Raw genomic sequence first — 22,427 nt, forward strand, 5'->3', positions numbered from 1 at the left:
TATATATATATATATATATAAATATGGTTTCATAAATATTTTAGATTATTTAACAAAAAAAAAAAAAAAAATTTAACATATAACATATAATATTATATATATATAAATAATATATTTTTTTTTTTATAAAAATTAACCTATAATATTTATTAGTATATAAATATATTTTTATTTTCTAAATAAAAAGATAAATATTTTACATATTATTAATATATATAATATATATATATTTATTTATATATATAAATATAATATATACAACAACATCCATAAAATTATATTATTTTTTATACTTTTTTTTTTTTTGGGTCGAAAATAACAAAATAATAATGTACGTATAAATATATAATTTATTATTATATTTATTATATATATATATATATATATATATATTATATATATATATTATTAATATATCATATGTTATATTATAGAAATAATAAAGAATGCTTATTAATAAATTGTATTTATTATTATAAATATATAATTATTATAATTATATTTATTAATAACTTTCCAATTATCATAGAAAAAAATTATATATTTTATATGAATATATATATTTTTTATTAATAATTTTTTTTATTTTATATACATGTAAAGAATTTATTATTTTCAAATGATACATTTTTTTTTATGAACCGGAGAAGAATATATATTTTTTTAAAAGGGTCATGGGGAGAACAATTTGCACCATTCAGTATTCAAAAAAAAAAAAAAAAAAATATATAGGTAAATATATTGAATAAATATTATATATATTATGTATATAATATATATATATATATATATAATATTATAAATATATGTAGAAATATATATTTAATGAATTTTATAAGATGACGGAACACAATAAAAAAAAACTTTTATATTTTATATATTAAAAATATATTGCATGATAACAAAAAAAATAATTTATATTTTTTAAAATAAAAAAAAAAAAAAAGAATAATAAATAAATAAAATATAATATAATATTTAAAAAAAAAAAAAAAATTAAAATAAATTAAATTAAATTAATTACAATAAAATAATATATATATTGACTATATTTTTAATATTACATTTAAAAAAAAAAAAAAAATTATATATATATATATATATAATATACCTATGTTGCCATACTTTGATGTTATAGCTATTTTCGTTTAGAATCCCTTTATATTAATTATGGGATTTAATTTTTTTATTAGATATATTAAGGATTCCTGATTTTTTAAAACTTGATTTAGGTTTTTATAAGCTTGAGGTGCTTCATCTCTAATTTTATTATTTGTATCACATTTAACGCCTTTCATAATATCAATAAACTCCTGTTGTTTGATAAATTGTTTTGCTTTAGTTCTACTTAATACTCTTCCACATCCATGGGAACAGGAATTATATGATAAAACATTTCCTTTACCTTTTACAATATAGGAACCTGTTTTCATATTCCCAGGAATAATACCATATTGATTTTTTTTCGAGGATGTAGCACCTTTTCTTGTTACATACATGTATTCTTTTTTTATTTCATTATTATCAAGATACACAACTTTTTCATAATTACAAAAATTGTGATGTATATTTATAGATTGATCCCAATTTAGAGTACATTTCGTTTCTTCATATATAATTTTTTCAATTATTTTCATCATATATATTCTATTATATTTTGCATATTCTAAGCATACCTTCATGTCTTTTAAATAATTTTTCCCATTATCTTTTTTTAAATCTAAGTAAGCCAAATCATTTCTTTTCATTTTGCTTTCTTCACTTGCTAGTATATCATAAAATTCAGCCACACTTTTTCCTATATTTCTACTACCAGAGTGGATTAAAATATAAACATCTGATAGATCGTCATTTTTATTATTTAAAGAAATATCTTTATATACATTAGAATAATTATAATCTGTTAATATTTCATTTTTTTTATCCACCGAATTATTATTAGAAATGTTATATCTATTTTCTTTAGCATGCAAAAGAGAAGTATTCTTCATTGCACAATTTTTTTGACTTATATCATTTTCGTTGTACATATTATCATGAACATTATTATGCACATATATATTATTTGTCTCATCTTTTATACTTAATTTCTCTTTCTGTGTTTTATTCAAATCATCAGATGCATCATATACAATTTCGATAAAGTGATTCCCACCACCCAATGTACCCAATTGCTTGAAATGTTTAGGTTGTACTATACTCTTAATATTTGGGCTACCATATGTATTTAATAAACTAGAAAAAATATTCTTTGAATCAAACACACCTTGATCATGCATATCAAAACTTAAAGGAATATTTCTTTTGATTTTATTATATATATTATTTATAGTTTTTTCATTTAAATCTTTTTTTTTTAAACTATTTATTTTAATACATAAAACACCACACCCGATATCCACACCAACCCCATTAGGGATTATAAAATCTTTTGTTAAAAATACAGATCCTATAATTATCCCTTTCCCTAAATGAACATCTGGTAATATAGTTATGTGTCCTTTTATTATATCTAATCGAGCCAAGTTTTGTATTTGTAATAAACAATCTTTATCTATATCATTTGTATAAGCTAAGATATCTCTGCAGTTCTTAAAATTAAGCAAATATGGAGGAGCCCTATTTGTTCTAAATCCTTTTTCTTTAATCCCATAAAAAGTATTTACTTCACATTCCTTATTGTTATTTCTAGAACAAAATAATTTTTGTACCTCCCTTTTTATATTACTCGTATTATGTTGACATGCTTTTTTTATTCTAGGTGTATTATTTTTAATAAAGTTAAAGCGAAACATTCTACTTAAGCAGTAACCACATAAGTAGAAAACCAGCAGGAGCAGAAGGAAAAAAATTTTCATGTTAATATATCATTATGTTATAGGTTATAGTGGGAAATATTAAAATAGAAATTCAAAAAATAAAACAAGAAAAAAAAAAAAAAAAAAGTTCGATTATAAAGGGTTCTTATATTTATATGTTTTAATACATTGAAAAATATAATAATTTTGAAAAACATATTATAATAATAAAAAATATATGTAAGTACATTTGTAAATATATGTGTAAGATATAAGAATATATTATACGATATCATTTCATTATTATAAATTTATCTTAGAACATTGTATTTCCCCCTAAAATATAAAATTATGAATTATAAACGAAATATATAAATATATATATATATATATATATATATATATATATATACCAAATGTTGTATATAATTTTGTTAAGTGTTAATTTTTTAATTTTTCTATTCATTCATATGGAAAGAAATATGTTTAAAAAATAATTAATTTTAATGGTAAAAATATACAATGGTAGTCTCAAATATAATATGGAAGAAAAAAAAAATATAAAAATAACACATGTGTATAATTATATATATATATATATATATATATATATATATATATATATATATATATTTATATTTTTTTTTCTTTTTTATTACATCATAATGGTTAATCAAAAAAAAAAAAAAAAATCAAATAAAACAATATATATATTTTATACCTATTATTATATGTTGTTTAATCAAATGAGGAAGTGTTTAAATAAAAATTTAATTTGTTTGTGAGGAATTTGAAGTCTTACATATGATATTAAAAAATATGTATATATATATATATATATATTATAAATGGATAAAAAAAATTATAATATAAAAGAAAACATATAAAATATAATATTATTATGTATTGATAATTGTTGTGCAAATTTTGTAAGAATTATAAATAGAAATGGAAAAAAATATATGAATGACCCTAAATGTATATATATATATATGTATATGTTTATGTATGCATTTTGGGTGAAAATATGATCCTTTCATGTTGGTGATAATATGACACGCTCGCCTATATCACTGAATCCATCTATCGTAATACTTTTTAACAAACTAGATGATAATGAAAATTCCAATAATTTGTTTTTCTTCTGAGAAACTACAAAAAGGGAATCTTCATATATATTTATACCTGCAACATGTTTGAGTAGTGGGTGTTTAATAACTTTAATAAGTTCAAAATTATTGACATCATATTCTTTTATATCATGTGTTGTTGAGCTACCTACTAGTATATGATTATTTGTACTATTAAAAAGAATGGATATAGGAGAAAAAACTGGGAGAATTTTTATAAGTTTAAAATTTGTATCATATATTTGTACACCCACTTGTTTATTTGAAACATAACATTTCCCAGTACTATCAAAATCAAGACCACGTATTTCATCAGTATTATTAAATTTAATTACTAAACCTTGTGATGTGTTTTTATATAAATCTATTGGTTCTCCTAATTGTCCATTTTCCACATCAAAACGTAAAACAGTTCCTGTATTTTGTGAACTTACATAAAAATAATCATTATATTTTTTTATACCATATGGATGTATCATTAATGGATTCGTTTTATAATTTTGTGTTATAAATGTAGAAAGATATTCTCTTCTATTTGACAGGTTAGATATACTATCCGAAAACATAAAAATTTTTGAATTATCCTTAAATGAATCTGCAATATATAATTTATTTTGATATAATAATAATCCTCTTAAACTTATAGAATTAAAAAATATACCATTTTCTTCAAATGGTAACAAAACAGATCCTAAAAAATATCCATCTCTTGAAAATTTACAAATGTTATGAATAGCATTCTTTTTCTTTCCTCCATGATATGTTAAATATAAATATGGTTCTTCTTCAATTAACGTTTTTGCATTTTTTTCTTTTATAACATTTATATCAGATTTAAATATATCATATTCATTTTTGGGAATAAATAAATTTCCATTTATATATATACCCTTGTAATTTACAGGTAAACAATTTAAATCTTGTAATATCATGAAAGTATTTAAAAACTCATAAAATGTTCTAATTTCTTTTTTTTTTAATATTTCTAAATACATATATAATAAGTTGTTCTTATCAATTAAACTGTTCACTTTATTTATTTCAAACGAAGACAATAATATATTCTTATATGTATTTATAGAATATTTATAAGTAGACAAATCTTCATCTTTATAATTTTTATTAATTTCTATATCACCAATGTCAGATAAATTAAATCCCCAGTTTTCTAATTTCCCATATACTATTTCTTTACTATTAGATGGAAATCCTAAACAATTAAATAGTTCTAACACATCGGGACTAGTAACCATAAGAAACAAATTATTTTTTTCGTTAAACTTATTATGTTTTATAAATATGGAAACTATGAATATAGTTAAGAATGTTATACCTAGACGTATTAACAAATGATATAACTTTTTTGGAGCAATCTCATAATTATTATTCTTGTATATATTATAATTATATGAATGATACTTTTTCTTTACGGAAAAATCTTTATTTAATAAGTTCCTTTCCATTTTAACAAAACTAAATAATCATATATATGAGATATATATTTCACAAATTATAATTGAATATACATATATATATATATATATATATATATATACATATACATATATATGTGATTTAAAATGATAAGAAACAAAGAATTTCTTACTTTTAATATATCAAATGAAGTACACACATATACATGATATATTTTTTATACTGATGTATTATATTTTTACAGCATAACTAAGTACTAATTATAAGGTTGTATTTTTGAAGAAAAAAAATAATCAATTATATAAAAAAAAAATTGTGGAAAATATAAAGGTAATATAAATTTCATAAAAATATAATATTCCCCCCTTCTTTGTTTTAATATTGAATATTATTATATATTTAATTAAATAAGTAAATATAAAAATATTCTTTTATATTTCTTATATTTAAATGGGATACATATATATATATATATATATATATATATATCATAAGATTATTATTTTATTTCATTTCGTTTCATTTTGTTTATTTTTTTTATTTCTATGATTAAGTTACTTCTTGTGTGTAAAATAGAAATGAATATAAATTTTATAAATGTTTATTTTAAATAAGTATTTATTTTATATAATTAATATATGCAAATTTATTATTTTATTTTATTATTATTTTCTTTTTTTCATATGTTTCAAAAACAATTAAAATATATATATATATAAAGGAATATACTAAATTGCAAAAATACAAATTATATATATATATATATATTATATAGATTGAAATAAAAGCTTTCGGATTGTTACTTTTTTTTTTTCCCTTTTTTTTTTTTTATCAGATTGAAAACTACTCATTTTTTTGACGCTCATTCACTTCATTATTTTATATACATACTTTCAAAGAATTAAAAGTAAGTATAATAAATAACAATATCGCCATTTAATTTTCTCATCATATAAAAAAGAAAAGAAAAAGAATAACCTTATTTCTATATACTAATTTTTAAAATATAAATTATGTAACTGTTCTTTCGGTATTATCTTATCAGCATATCTTAGAAATATTAATAATGATTCTTTTTTAAGAATAACAAATAACAAAATTGTATAATTAAAAATAAGTCCAAAACACAAATGGAAACATATTTACCCATCCGTTTATTATTAAAATAATATATTAATAATTTACATTAATTTATTATTTTAAAATATCGTGTATTGGAAATATATATAGAAATTATTAAATGGATATAAAATATTATATATATATATAACACCTTGTAAAATATAAAATATAGATATCTTCAAAAAATTATATATTATATTTCAATTAAAAAATAAAATAAAACTTATAAATATATAAATATATATATATATATATATATATATATATATATATATATATGAAGTTTTATTCATATGGTATATAGAAAATATATAAATTTATGATTACATAATTTTTTATACTGTATAATTTAATGTACATAATCGAAAATGAAAAAAAATGAAATATTATTATATATATAATAATATATTATTAAAATTCGAACCGTAACGTATATTTTTATTATAATACTTGTACAAAAATTATTTAATATTTTTCCTAAACATATATATAAGATATTATAAAGAATTCTTTTAATAATAACATAATTGTTTTATTAGTATTGAAAATTATATGATTATTACTTCTTAATATTATATGAAATATATATATATATATATATATTTATTTATTTATTTATTTATCTATAATAAATTTTTTTTTTTTTTTTAATTTTAAATGGAAAGTTCAGAAAATGCGTTTTTATGAACATACATAAAAATTGACCTTTGTATTTAAAATAAAAAAAAAAAAAAAAAAAAAAGATTATATCAAGCATTCAAGTATATATATTATTATATTATATTATAAAAGTTCATGTATAAATAGAATAAAATTATATCTATAAATAATTTTGTCTATTCCAACATATATTAATATTCATCTTTTAATTAGATAAATAATTATTTTCTTATTTTTCTTATTTTGCAATTTTTTTTTTTTTTCTCCTATATTTTTCCTTTTTTTTTTTTTATTTTTTTTTATTTTTTTATTTTTTTTTATTTTTTTATTTTTTTTTTTTGTAATTATTCTATTTATGTGATATTTTTATATATAATAAAAAAAAAAAATTTAATTTGTTCCTTTTATTAATTTTTTAATTTTTTTGGGGGCACATTGTTATATATGAATAATATATAAACCCAGAGCAATTATATATATATATATAAAATATGTTATATATTTTTTTTTCTTTTTTTCATTTATATATATATATATATATATATATTTTGCACATGAATATATATAATTTATATAGTATTTCTTAAAATATTTAAATAAATAAAAATTTGTATATACATATATATATTATTTCCTTTTAATGAGCTTATAATTCGTCACTTTTATCATTTGATTCATTATCTACATTATTATCTTTCTTTTGTATTTCATCATCTATATTAATTTCTTCTTCAAATTTGGATGAGTCATTTTCATCTTCAATTTTTTTAGTTTCAAATATAGATGGATCTAAATCGTCAATTTTTAAATTATTATCAACTCCTAATTTTTGATTAATATGGTCATAAACTATTTGAGCTAAATCTGCAGTATCTTCTAAATCAAATCCTGATGCTAATTTAGCTGACTGGTACATAATTTTAATACTATTTGTTAGTTCAAGATCTTTAGGGTTTGTTACAGATCGTTTTAAAAGATCGATCATAATTGGATGATTTGGATTAATTTCTAGTATTTTTTGTCCACTCATTGCTTTAATTTGATCAGAATTACTAACATTCATTTTCATTAATTTTTCCATTTGTCCTGATAATCCCCATTCAGTTGATACAACAGCACATGGTGCATCTACTAATCTTCTAGAAATTTCTACCTTGAATATTTGATTTTTTAGAGTATCCGATATAACATCAATTAATGCTTTATACATTTTTTGCATTTGTTGTTCTTTTTTCTTTTCTTCTTCTGTTAATTCAAAAGAGATTTCTCCTTTTTGAATAGATTTAAATTTCTTTCCTTCGTATTCTTGTACTCTTTGTATACATGATTCATCAACAGATTCTGTTAAGAAAAGTACATCAATATTTTTTTTTTTAAAGATTTGTAATTGTGGTATTTTGGCTAAATATTCATATGAATCTCCTGAAGCATAATAAATAAATTTTTGATCAGGTTTCATATGTTCAATATATGTATCTAAAGATATACTTTTTGGATATTGCATAGTTTTGAATAAAAGTAATTTTGCAATTTTATTACGATTAATATCATCTTCATAACAACCACTCTTTAAAAATTTTCTATATTCCTTATATATTAATTTATATGTGCTTGGTTCACTTAATTTTTTGGTAATTTCTTTTTTTTTCTCTTCATCAGTTTCATTTTCTAATTCAGATCGTAGCGTTTCTTTATTTTTCTTACCTTCTTTGTATAATTTATGGAAGGTATCTAAAATTTTACGTACAATACGTTTAGAAACTGCCTTCAATATTTTATTTTGTTGTAACTGTTCTCTGGATACATTAAGAGGTAAATCATCACTGTCAACAACACCTTTCACAAAACTCATATATCTAGGTAAGAATTCAACAAATTCATCTGCAACTAAAACTCTTCTAACATATAATTTGAGAGAATTTTGTTTAGAATACAATTGATCATTCATAGAAGGTGCTTTAGATGGAATATATATTAAACACTTAAATTCAATTTCCCCTTCTGCAAAAAAATGTATATGATATAAAGGTTGATCATTATAACCTGATAAAACACTAAAAAATTGTTTATAATCTTCATCTTTTAATTCTTTTGGTGATCTTAGCCATATGGGTCTTTGCTCATTCATAAGCGTCCATTTTTTGACTTTCTTTTCAACTGTTCTTGTTTTTTTATTAGGGTCATCAGTTTCTTCTACTTTTACACTATCATAATTTGGATCATTTACCATATCTTTAGCAATATCTGCTAATACCTCTTCAGTATATACATTTTCATGTAATAAATATATAGGGAATTGTATAAATTGACTATATTTAGAAATTAAATCCATTAATTTTTTATCATTCAATAAATTCGTTGCATCTTCTTTTAAATGTAATGATATACGTGTACCTCTTTTTAATGTAGCTCCTCTTGGATCTTTATATATAGTAAATTTAGCATCTGCTGTTGATTCCCATATATATTGTTCATCATCATTATTTTTTGTATATACGATTACTTTATCTGCTACTAAAAATGCAGAATAAAAACCTACACCAAATTGACCAATTAAACTCATATCTCCTCCACTTTTAGATATAGCCTCTAAAAAGTTCGAAGTACCAGATTTTGCAATAGTACCTAAATTATTTATTAAATCAACTTTTGTCATACCTATACCTGTATCTGTAATTGATAAAATATTCTTTTCTTTATTTGCTGAAATACGTATTTCTAATTTCTTTTCCTCTCCTAATACACTTTCATCAGATAAAGATAAAAATCTAATCTTCTCCAATGCATCAGCTGCATTAGATATTAATTCTCTTAAAAATACTTCTTTCTGGGTATATAAAGAATTAACTATAATATCCATTAATCTTGTTACTTCAGTTTGATATTGATGGCTTTCCATCGATTCAGTTGGTTTCTCTCCTTCTTCAATTTCTTCTAATGTATCCCAATCTCTTTTTATTTCCTTCTTCTCCCCACTAGAATCTGATACATCATCACTAGGTCCCTTATCACCCTCAACACTACTATCACATATGACCCTTCTTACATTTTCTTGTATTACACATAACACAAAAAAAAGGAAAACAAAAGAATATATGTTATTTAATTTCATTTCAGCCAAACGATAAACTACGACACTTGAACGAATAAATAATAAATCTAAATAAATATGAATAAATAAATATATATATATATATATATTATACTCTTTTTATATTCTTAAAAAAGAATATTCTTTTATGCGTACAAAAATTAGTATCACTAAATGGAAGTGTAATTGTGTATATATTCTCAAATATAAAAATAAATAAATAAATATATATATATATATATATATAATATATACTTTATATTTCTTTCTAATTTAATATTTTACACAAAATATTGTCTGCCTTCCTTTTAAAGGAAAAAAAAAAAAAAAAAAAACTATAATGAATAGTACATAAAAATGGTTATATTTATATAAAATAAATAAATAAATATATATATATAAGAATATAAATGTAAAACAAAAAATTACACAAGAAACATATAAAGAAAATAATAAATAAAATAATATATATATTATATATATATATATTAGGAAAATTTTATTATAATTTTCTTTTTATATAATATATTATTGTATATATATAAACACATGACAAAAAAACACTTAATTTAAAAATATAATACGTTTCTATTTCTCAAAAAATGAATAATATAAAAAAAAAAAGAAAAAAAAAAAGAAAAAAAAAAAAGAAAATCAAAAATATTTACATTTTTTTACATTTTTTTTTTTTTTTTTTATATTATGTATATATATATTAATATATATATGCAATAAAATAAAATATTATATATATATATATATATTTAATATCCCTATTAATAAAATTATACATATATTATTATATTTTATTATTTCTTATGTATTTGTGTACAATCCTTATTTTTTTTATTTATATACGCTTTAGATATATGCGTAAAATCCAGTTTTTCTTTGAAGAAGCCAATATATAAATTTTTATACTTGCTTTTTTATATGATATGAAAATAACATATATGTATAATATAATTATTAACCTGTTTTATAAATAACTTAAATATACGTATTTATTTATTATTTTACTATTATTAGTAAATTTTTTTTATTTAAATTTTTTTGTTTTTGTTATTCTCATATTTTTTCAAATTATTAAAATAAGATTATATAAAAAAATAAAAGAGAAGGAAAAAGAATATTCACAAATATATATATATATATATATATATATATATATATATATATATACAGATATTTTTTTATTTTGAAAAAATGTTTTTCCTTAAAATAAGATATGTACGCAAAGGAAAACAAAATAATTATTATATATATATATATATTATATAATATTACAAAGCAAAAAAAAAAAAAAAAAAATGAGCATATGTATTCATACGTAAGAATCTGCGTACACTTATATATAAGATACAAATGTATATATATATTATATATACATAATCATTAAAAATAAATTAAAAAATGTATTTTTCTAGACCTTTATAATATCATTATCTCCATATATATATATATATATATGAAAGTACACATCTATTTTTTCTTAAAGATATATTTAATGGTATATTATTATTTATATTGGAAAACAAAATAAATATAAAATTCGTAAACATGATTTAACATGTGATAAACAATAATATTGTTCATAAGGGAAAAAGAAATATATATAATATATAATATATATATATATATATATATATATATATATATATTTAATTATATATTATTTAAGCTAAAATATTGAAATAAGGAAATACTATAAAATATATTCCTTCTTAATTCCGTTGTTCTATTTTTTTTTTTTTTTCTATTAATATTAAACCCATATATTGTTTTTCTGTATAAACAAATAATATTAGGAGTACAACTAAACATATAGGCATATATATCTAATCTTTATTATTTCTTTATTTTATATATATTCTTTATATTTAATAAATTATTTCGAATAAGAAGGTATTAATTACTAATTTAAAAAAAAAAAAAAAAAATGGAAAGAAAGAAAGAAAGAAACATACAAACAAACAATTGATTCTCCCCCATTAAATTGGGATTCTTAAAACTGTTTATGTTTATTTTAAGTTTTTTTTATATATTAATAGTTTTTTGCTTATACATTATAAATTAAAAAAAAAAAAAGTAGCAACATTAAGTTGATTTTTTTTTTCATATATTAAAATGAATAATATAGCAAAGACATTAATATATTTGGATTTATAAATATATTAATAAATGATGGTGATATATATATATATATATATATATATATATATAAACAATTTATATATATTATATAATATATATTTATTTTTTTATATGTGTGCGGTTTATGTACATTATATAAAATATATATATATTATATAATATATATAAATTGTATTATATATATATATTTTTTATATATAGTATATAATTATATATGTACTAAATAAATATTTTTATTTTTATATATGCATTATTTATGTGTACATATATTTGTAGGGGGTATCTAAATAATAAAATAAATATCCACCTAATACGTATTAAAATATATAAAGGTGTACGCCTTTTTGTATCAAGTTTAAAATAAAATGATTATATATGATTAATTTTTAATTTATTTTTATTAATATCTTTGTAATATTATTAAAAAAAAAAAAAAGGTATATATATATATATATATATATTTATTTATTTATTTTTATTTTTATTTTTTTTTCTTCTTTAAATAAAATACAAGATGACGCTATATATATTATAATAGAATGTGTTTTTTTTTTTTTTTTTTTTTAAATTCATAATAGTATCTCACCATATAAAATATATTTGATTATTTTAAAATATTTTAATTTAATACCTATATATAATACACCTAAATAAATTTAAATGTGAAAAAATATATGTTTATATATATATTATTTTAATATGAATTGGAAAATGTATCACATATATATATATATATATATATATATATATATATTATATTATACAAATAATATTATATATATTTGTATCATTTCTTCTAAATATATATTTTTCTTTTTGTAAATATAATAAATAAATATATATATATTTAAAGTTTTTTTAATTTTTTTATATCTATTATTTTATTGTTTTATTTATATTCTTTCATTTTCCTTATTGTGTTATATTATATATATATAGATAGATAGATATATTTATACATATATATAAATTGTATTTTACATTATGTATATACAATATATACTACATTTTTGTTTATTATATATTAATTACTTTTTACTTATATTTTCCCATTTTGTTTTTATAAATTTTAAAAATATATATATTCATATACATATATGTATTTATATATTTATATATTATATTTCGAAGGAGTTCATATATTTTTAATCTTTTTTTAGATAATATAAAATTAGATTATGAATTCTCAAGAAAACATTTAATATTTAAATATAAAAAAAAAAATAAAATAAAAAATAAAACATATAATTTTTTTTATATTTATAAGGTAGCATTTGAAATTTAATTTATTTATGTGTGTTCATTTAATGTATATAATTATAAACTTGCTGAATATATTTGTAGACATTATTTGTCATCGTTTATTTTCCTCCCTATGTAAATATATGTATATATATATATATATATAAGAAAAGAAAAATGAAATAAAGTTTTGAATATAAAATAATTTATTGCTCTGCTTTGGAACATAAAACAAGATTTATAAAAATATATGTATTTATATGTATATTTTATGTATTTGTATTTTTTTTTTTTTTTTTTCTTTTTGTTTTAATTAAATTGTTATGTATATGTTTATATATATTTATTATTGCACGATTGTATTATATTTCATAATCCACTTTAATAATATAACCAGTGTAAGCAACCATATTATATGTATACATATGTTATGTATAGACCATTATATTTTTCGTTTATCATAAGGATTACTTGTATATCATTTGTACTATTTTAATAAATTATATATTGATATTTATATTTATGATTGCTGTTTATATTTTAAGATAAAAAAGGGGAAAAAAAAAAAAAAAATATAAATATAAATATAAATATAAATATATATATATATATATATATATATATATATATGTTTATTCTTATTATTATTAAATGAATGAATATATTATATGTAATGTAACTTTTTAATGAAGAAAATATATATACATTAAAAAAATATAAAAAAAATACATTACCTCTGTACTGAACTTATATATTTGTTCAACTTTAAAAATGGAGGAACCAACATATCACATATGAAAATATGTAAATATAAATATATATATATATATTTATTTATTCATTTATACCCTTAGATGTGTTTAATTCCAAGTGTTTGGATTTATACCTTTTGTTTTATTAATTTTCATTTTTTGTATGTTATGTTATATTATGCTATGTTCTATTTTATTTTATTATTTTTTTTTTTTTTCTTCTTTTTCTTTAAGTTTATGTAACCTAGCCTAAGTACAAGAAAAATGAATAGTCCTTTCAATTGTAATCAAATAAATATTAATTATTCTTTTTCTTTTAATAATGATAATACCATAAATCAAGGAACAAAATCTCCTTGCAAGAATTCTTTCACGCCAGATGGTAATATATCATATGATAAGGATGGTGTAGAAAAGAAGAGTTTAATAATTAATGACAAGGAAGAAAAAAATATTTATATGTATAATAATATGTATAATGTTTTACATAATAACAATAATGAGGACAATTCATGTAATTATATGTGTTATAATATAAATAAAATGAATCAAAATGATCATACAAGTATGAACAATAAATTATTTAATGATAAAAATATTGTACCTTCTAAGGCAAATATATATACGATGTGTGATCTGAAAAGTGAACAAGAAGAAGTAAAAAATAAAAATGAATGTATCATTTATAAAAATGAAAGAATGATTAATAAAAATGAAAGTATCATATATAAAAACGAAATGATGATTAACAAAAATGAAAATGCCATAAATAAAAACGACATTATGATTAAACAGAACGATAAGGTGATTAATAAGAATGAAAGAATGATTAACCAAAATGATATGATAATCAATCAGAATAGTATTATGATGAACCAAAATGAAAAGATGATAAATCAAAATGATATGATGATTAATCAAAATGGTATGATGATTAATCAAAATGGTATGATGGTTAATCAAAATGATAATATGAGTAAGGATGAAATATATACATATAATAAAAATGATATGTTCAAAAAGATATCTTCTCAAAATTATGATACAATAAAAAGGGGAAGCAACCAAAATTTTAATTCCATTGAACATATTCATAATGAGAATATTGATAATATTAAGATAAATGAAAAAAATCCTAAGGAATACGATAACAAGTATAATCATTATAATATCCACTGTGATAATAATGATCATATGAATAATATTGACTATACATATTATAATAATAACATAACAAATAATAATTCAAATATTAATTTGAATAAATCCAAAGAAGAGTTAACTAATAATATATCATCCTCTCATGTTAATAAAAAAAACATAAATCAGAAAAGCCCTTATGATGGCAATATGTATAATAATAATATTTCTAATAATAATACTTTAGTTCATAAAATGGTTACATATAACCCACCTAAATTATCTGCTCAAACGTATAGTAATATAAATGAATTAGAGAATAATAAAATGATATATCATTCAAAAGAAAATCTGGAACAAATAAAAAATCACAACAATATTAATATTAATAGTAATAATAATAATAATAATAATAATAATAATAATAGTAATAATAATATTAATAGTAACAATAATAATAATAGTAACAATAATAATAATAGTAATAATAATATTAATAGTAATAATAATAGTAATAATAATAATAGTAATAATAATATTAATAGTAATAATAATATTAATAGTAATAATAATAGTAATAATAATAATCATAATAATAATAATAATAATAATCAATCTTGCAATAATGCAAGTGATAATACCACCCTTTTGATGAATCGTCAAATAAAAAATACAAACCAAACGTGCAGACAAATAGAAGAGTTAAAAAAAAATGTTGAAAAAAATAATAATATTATTTATAATAATATAATTAATAATAATATTATTAATAATAATATTGTTCTTGATAGTATTCTAAATAATAATATAATGAACAACAATATAATTAATAAAAGCTTTATTAACGCATCAAATAATGACATTAATAAAAATATGGTAGACAAGATAATAAATCAGTGTCTATTGAACAGTACCAAAAAAACATGCAGTACATATAAAAAGGATAATATGGTTAATATATTACACACAAATAAGGTAAAAAATAATGAGAATAAAAAATTATATACCAATATGAATAATGTTAATATGGATAATATGGTCACTAATTACAATATGAATGATCAAAATGTTCATGATATGAAACATAAGGTACGAAATGTAAAAGAAATACATGAAGAAAATTATAGTCATGTTATAAATGATACCAACAATATTAATTATAACAATAAAATTAATAATTATAATAATATCACACCAAAAGGTCATGTGGATAATAAAGATACATATAATTTGAATTCTTGCAGTAATAGTTCTTATACTCCTAATTGTGTTAATTGTAATATATTAATAAATAATCATATTGATGTATCAAATGTGGATAACATACCACCACATAGTCCTATGTATAATCCAATGACAAATTTATCAAGAGATGAAAAACTCAGTTTGAATAATCTAAATCACTTGCAGGAAATAAATAATAATGAAGATAATAGAATATACTTCAACAATTATGGGAATTATAAAGAAGAAAATGTACAAAATGTACAAAATGTACCAAATGTACAAAATGTACAAAATGTACAAAATGTACAAAATGTACAAAATGCACAAAATGTAGCAAATGCAAAAAGTGTTAATTCATTGAATGGCGATAACAATTTTGTTGCCGATTCAATAACACATCATCAAAATAATAATATACAAAATATTACATATAGTGAATGTAAATTTTTGGATAAAAATATTTACGAAGATAATAAAATACATAAGGAAAAAGAATATTCTTTTTACAACAATTCTTATGAAACAAAAGAACATATGCAAAATTATAAAAATAAAATTATAACAAATAATATTAAAAGTGATGATATATCTCCTCAGTTCAATAATATGTGTAATTTAAATTATACAGCACAAAATTATGATGAACATGTTGTATATCCAAAAGATGATAAAAATAAATCATTTCGAAATATACAAATTGTACATGAACAAAATAATAATCACAATATACATATGGAAAATAATACGAATGAAAAAATGTTTAACAAAAATGCTCATCATATTAAGGAGGACAGAGGTAAGACGCATTATCACTGTGAATATAATATATCGGAAGATGTACCAACACATAATTATATGAATAATTTATTAATTAATAATTACAATGGTGAAAAATCAAATAATTCACAAGAAGATTACATTTCAAATAATGAGATATATAATTCCAGTACATACAAAAAAGTAAACATGAATGTGAATAATATGGAGAGTAGGAATCATTGTGGACATGATTTTTATAGCCATCAAAAAGTATATGGAATACAAAGAGAAGAAGAAAGTATAATACCTAATTCGTATAATAGGGATATGTACGAAGGGTGTATGGTAAATGGAGATGAATATAAAAATGAACAAGTAAAAAATAATTGTGACATCATACATAATAATAATAATAATAATAATATAGATGTATCTATATATAGTAATATGTCGAGATGTCATAAATCAAATAATGATGTATCCAATATGCATATAACAAAAGATATTATTCATACAAACAATTATTCGTACACCATATTGAATAACACAGAAAATGATAATAAAACAATAACTTATGGAAATTACTGTACAGCAATATTTGATCCTGATAATAACACTAAAGAAATATATAACGAAAATACAAAATCTATATATGATTATTTAAATACTGTAAATTATAAATTAGTAAATGAGAAACATGTACAAACTATAGAAAATCAAAGGATTGTACACACAAATGATGAATATGATAATAATAATAATAATAATAATAATAATGATAATAGTAATAATAATGATAATAGTAATAATAATGATAATAGTAATAATAATGATTATAGTGATAATGATAAAATGAATACTTTTTTCAATGATCACCATCCCATGCATAATACACTTTCGCATATGAATAATGAAAACAATTATAATAAGAATATAATAATAAAAGATATATATAATACATCACAAAATACAGAAAAACAATTTTTAAAAGAACAAAAATTTGATGACAGTTGTGTTAATTCAAATAGGTTTTGTCATCCAAATGATTCTTCATCTCATTGTATTTTAAATGATACATGCATAGAAAAAAATAGGAAAAAAAATAAAACACAAGAAATATATTGTAAGAATAATAAAATACATAATATAGAGGATAGAGAAAATATTAATGATTTTAATGAGGAATTTTTTTTTCTTAAGTTATGGTTATCATCATTTAATATAGGTAAATCGATACACTGCAAAAAATTAATATATATATCGGGTGATAAAAGATATATGAGAAAAAGGAATAATCAAAACAAAACGTATCCATTTAATTATAATGAACCATTTTATTTTATTTACAAACCAAATAAAGACATGTCTATGGATCATAATAATAATAATAATAATATACGTTTGAATAATATTAATAGAAATATAAAAAATAGTCAATTAAAAAATAATTATGATTTTGTAAAATATTCATCTAACCTTAAGGATGGTGACCATTCAAATATGAAACATTCACAGGATATTCAAAATATTGTCAATACTTCAAAACGTGTTGAATATAAAAATGATAACAATTGTTTTAATCAAAGTATTATTAATAATAATTATCATACTATTGATAATAATATGAATGTTAATAAAAACGTTATTTATGAGGGTATGGAAGAACCTAATTATAATAGAATAGTAGAAGAAAATGAAAGTATTAATAACATAAATATGAATTATAATAGATACCATAGTATACAAAATACATATAATAATGATGAGAATCGAGAAATACATATGAATAATTCTGATGATAAGAAAGAAGGAAATATATGTTATATACCATCCACATTAAATAAGGATAGCTTTTGTTCTTTTACAACAGTTAGTTCTACTCCTGAATATGAAATAAATAAAAATTTAAATCAGTTAGAAAGTTATATTAATGATTTATATACAAATGGAAATTTTGAAAATGATAATAATATGGGCCCTAAATTATCTAATAATTTATGTAATAATAATGTAACTATCAATACAAATAATGTGAATCCAAATTTAGATGGAAACAAGAAAAACATGAAAACCAAAAATTATATGGATACTTTTACAAAAATAACATTAACAAATGAATCAAATAAAAACATAAGAAATAATAAAAAGGATAAGATAAGTGAACAAATGATATCACCATTTATAAAAGATGATATTATAAAACATAAGCAATATTGTATAAACAATGAAAATTATAATAATTTACAATTGGATAATAATAAGCAATCATTACAAGTAGGACCTTATATGAGTAACGAAAATGATTTAAATGATACAAATATATTTAATAATAAAAATAAAAATAATAAAAATAATAATAATAATAATAATAATACTAAAAATAATAATAAAAATGATCAATTAGGCAACCAAAACAATTTTTCTTCTTCATATACCTTAAATAATATGAATGATAATATGTCATATTATATGAATAATAATAAGAAAGAAAAGAATATAAAAAATAATGCAAAGAAAATAAATCCTGTTGTGAATAATATAAGAGATAATGTTGTAACTAATATTACTAATTATAATGATAAAACCATAAATAATTATCATAATAATAATATATACAACGAAGAAGACTTAGATTATAATAATATTAAGTCTGTAGGTTACAATGATGAATTATTGGACGATGATAAAAATATACCAAAAATAACAGGTGTTAGTTATGATAGGAAACAAAAAATATGGGTATCTCATTGGAGAGCCAACTGTAAAACTATACATAAATATTTTTCTGTTAAAAAATATGGATTCGAAAAAGCTCGTGAGCTAGCTATCAAATGTAGAGAAGAAAATGTGAATTATATTACAACGAATAGTATTCTAAATAATAACTTTACAAAACATGCATTTCCCTTGCTTAATAATATTTTAATAAATAACAATATAAACACATCTGATTTAAGGGATTTTAATTCTTGTGATAAATTAAATGATCAAAATCTTTGTAGTAATAGTTATGATTTATATGAGTCACCCAAAAAAAAGAGAAACAATATAGATGAAGTAAGAAAAAATGATAATCAGGAAAAAAAAAAAAAGAAAAAAAAAATTAATCATAATATTAGTGATAATATGAATTATTATCTTAACGACGCAAATTATAATGATAGTCAACTAAGTCAACATATTTACCATGTTAATCATAATCTTAATGATATTTATCATAATGATAAATATATATCAACCATAGGAAATAAACAGAAAAGAGAAAATATCTCTTCAGACACATACAAAGACAAGTATGAAAATTTCCAATCTTATGAAAAGCACCAAGACTATAAAAATGATAAAGAAAAAATAAATAATCAATATGTCTTACCAAATAACAATACAGATAATTTCTCTGAAAAAAATATTGAACATATTTATTTGAATACACAACACAATTATATAAATACTAATCAAGGCCCATTGATACCATATGAACAAGAAAATAATAATGAAGAAACCCAAAAAAAAAGGAAAAAGAAAAAACAAATTCCACAAATGTTAGAAATCAATAAAAACACAAAAAATGAAATACAAAAATTTTCAGAAAAAAATAATAATGAAATAAATAAACAAATATATACCGAATTATTAAGTACACAGTTAAATAATAGTATAAAATATATTAACACCTTGAATAACCCATCGCTTAATAGCAATAATAATATGAATAGCACTTATAATCATATGTCAAATAAAAAAGATCAACAGCCACAAATGAAAGACATAATGAATTATACAAAAGAAAAATTTAATAATAACAATTATGATAATAATGATGAATATAAGAAAAATCATCCAAAAAATTACCAGAACATTCAAAATGATAATAATGTGTATAACAAATGTATAAATAACAAACAAATATGTAGTAGTAATAATAACAATCATAATAATAGTAATAATAATAATAATAATAATAATAATAATAATAATAATAATAAAGGTACCTATTTGAGGGAAGAACATAATTCAAATAATCACTTACATTTTAATCATAATTATTATAATACCATTGATAATAAAAATGATAGTTCTTACCAAAATTTTGATCAGAATAAGAATACTTTTAATAATTCAAATAATTACAAGTTATCCGATTATTTTAAAATAAATGATTCTTCTACAGCTAGTGTCGCAACTTCTGATAATCATTATAATACAATGCACAAAAATGAATTAACAGAAAACCACGTTGATAATATGGATAATAATAAAAATAATAATAATAATAATAATAATAAAAATAAAAAAAATAATAATAATAATAATAATAATAATAAAAATAATAATAATTATTATTATTATATTAATAATTATAATCGTTCTACGCAAGGACAAAATAATAATAACATAACAAGAAATATGAACAATAGTAATAATACATACAACGAAATAAATCATGTATATGATAATATCCTAAGTAATTGCTCATATAATAATTTACATAAAAATCAAAATAAAATAATGCAAAATAATAAGGACATAAATAATAATAATAATAATAATAATAATATTACGACTAAACATAATTACCACTTTGAAAAGAATAATAAAAATTTTATTGTTCCCATACAAAATAATCAACATTTTACAAATCGAGAAATCCCCATAAAAAACGTACACTTAAATAATAATCAATATGTAAATAATAACCACCCCACAAAAAATTATCAAAAGCAATCACACTTATTTGGTAATTCCAATTTTCACATGAACCATTAAGAGAAAGAAGGGAAAAAAAAATAAAATAAAAATAAAATAATAATATTATTATATATATAATATATATGTATATACATATATTTTTCAATATTTTAATCTTTTAATTTCATTATTTTATTTCTTTAATAATATGCACCTTTTAAAATATCCC

The 22,427-nt window shown here is 18.7% G+C and overlaps 4 protein-coding genes and 1 non-coding gene across 5 annotated transcripts; 1 reads left to right on the forward strand and 4 right to left on the reverse strand.

Moving 5' to 3' along the window:
- Window positions 1-1,148: 1,148 nt before the first annotated feature.
- On the reverse strand, window positions 1,149-2,858 carry PRSY57_1221300 (conserved protein, unknown function; the record flags this gene model as incomplete). Its single annotated transcript, XM_012908635.2, has 1 exon — window positions 1,149-2,858. One exon carries the CDS (start codon window positions 2,856-2,858, stop codon window positions 1,149-1,151), a length of 1,710 nt encoding a protein of 569 aa, XP_012764089.2.
- A 976-nt stretch (window positions 2,859-3,834) lies between these two features.
- PRSY57_1221400 (hypothetical protein) lies at window positions 3,835-5,391 on the reverse strand (the record flags this gene model as incomplete). Its single annotated transcript, XM_012908636.2, has 1 exon — window positions 3,835-5,391. The coding sequence occupies one exon, from the start codon at window positions 5,389-5,391 to the stop codon at window positions 3,835-3,837; it is 1,557 nt and encodes a 518-aa protein (XP_012764090.2).
- Window positions 5,392-6,173: 782 nt separating this feature from the next.
- On the reverse strand, window positions 6,174-6,319 carry PRSY57_1221500. Its single transcript, XR_002204079.1, has one exon. It is a non-coding gene; the product is annotated as a small nucleolar RNA snoR15 (small nucleolar RNA).
- Window positions 6,320-7,790: 1,471 nt separating this feature from the next.
- PRSY57_1221600 (endoplasmin, putative) lies at window positions 7,791-10,256 on the reverse strand (the record flags this gene model as incomplete). Its single annotated transcript, XM_012908637.2, has 1 exon — window positions 7,791-10,256. One exon carries the CDS (start codon window positions 10,254-10,256, stop codon window positions 7,791-7,793), a length of 2,466 nt encoding a protein of 821 aa, XP_012764091.1.
- Window positions 10,257-14,647: 4,391 nt separating this feature from the next.
- Window positions 14,648-22,276, forward strand: PRSY57_1221700 (transcription factor with AP2 domain(s); the record flags this gene model as incomplete). Its single annotated transcript, XM_012908638.2, has 1 exon — window positions 14,648-22,276. The coding sequence occupies one exon, from the start codon at window positions 14,648-14,650 to the stop codon at window positions 22,274-22,276; it is 7,629 nt and encodes a 2,542-aa protein (XP_012764092.2).
- Between the last annotated feature and the right edge of the window lie 151 nt (window positions 22,277-22,427).

Source organism: Plasmodium reichenowi, chromosome 12, assembly GCF_001601855.1.
Source record: "Plasmodium reichenowi strain SY57 chromosome 12, whole genome shotgun sequence".
NCBI classification, from domain to species: domain Eukaryota; phylum Apicomplexa; class Aconoidasida; order Haemosporida; family Plasmodiidae; genus Plasmodium; species Plasmodium reichenowi.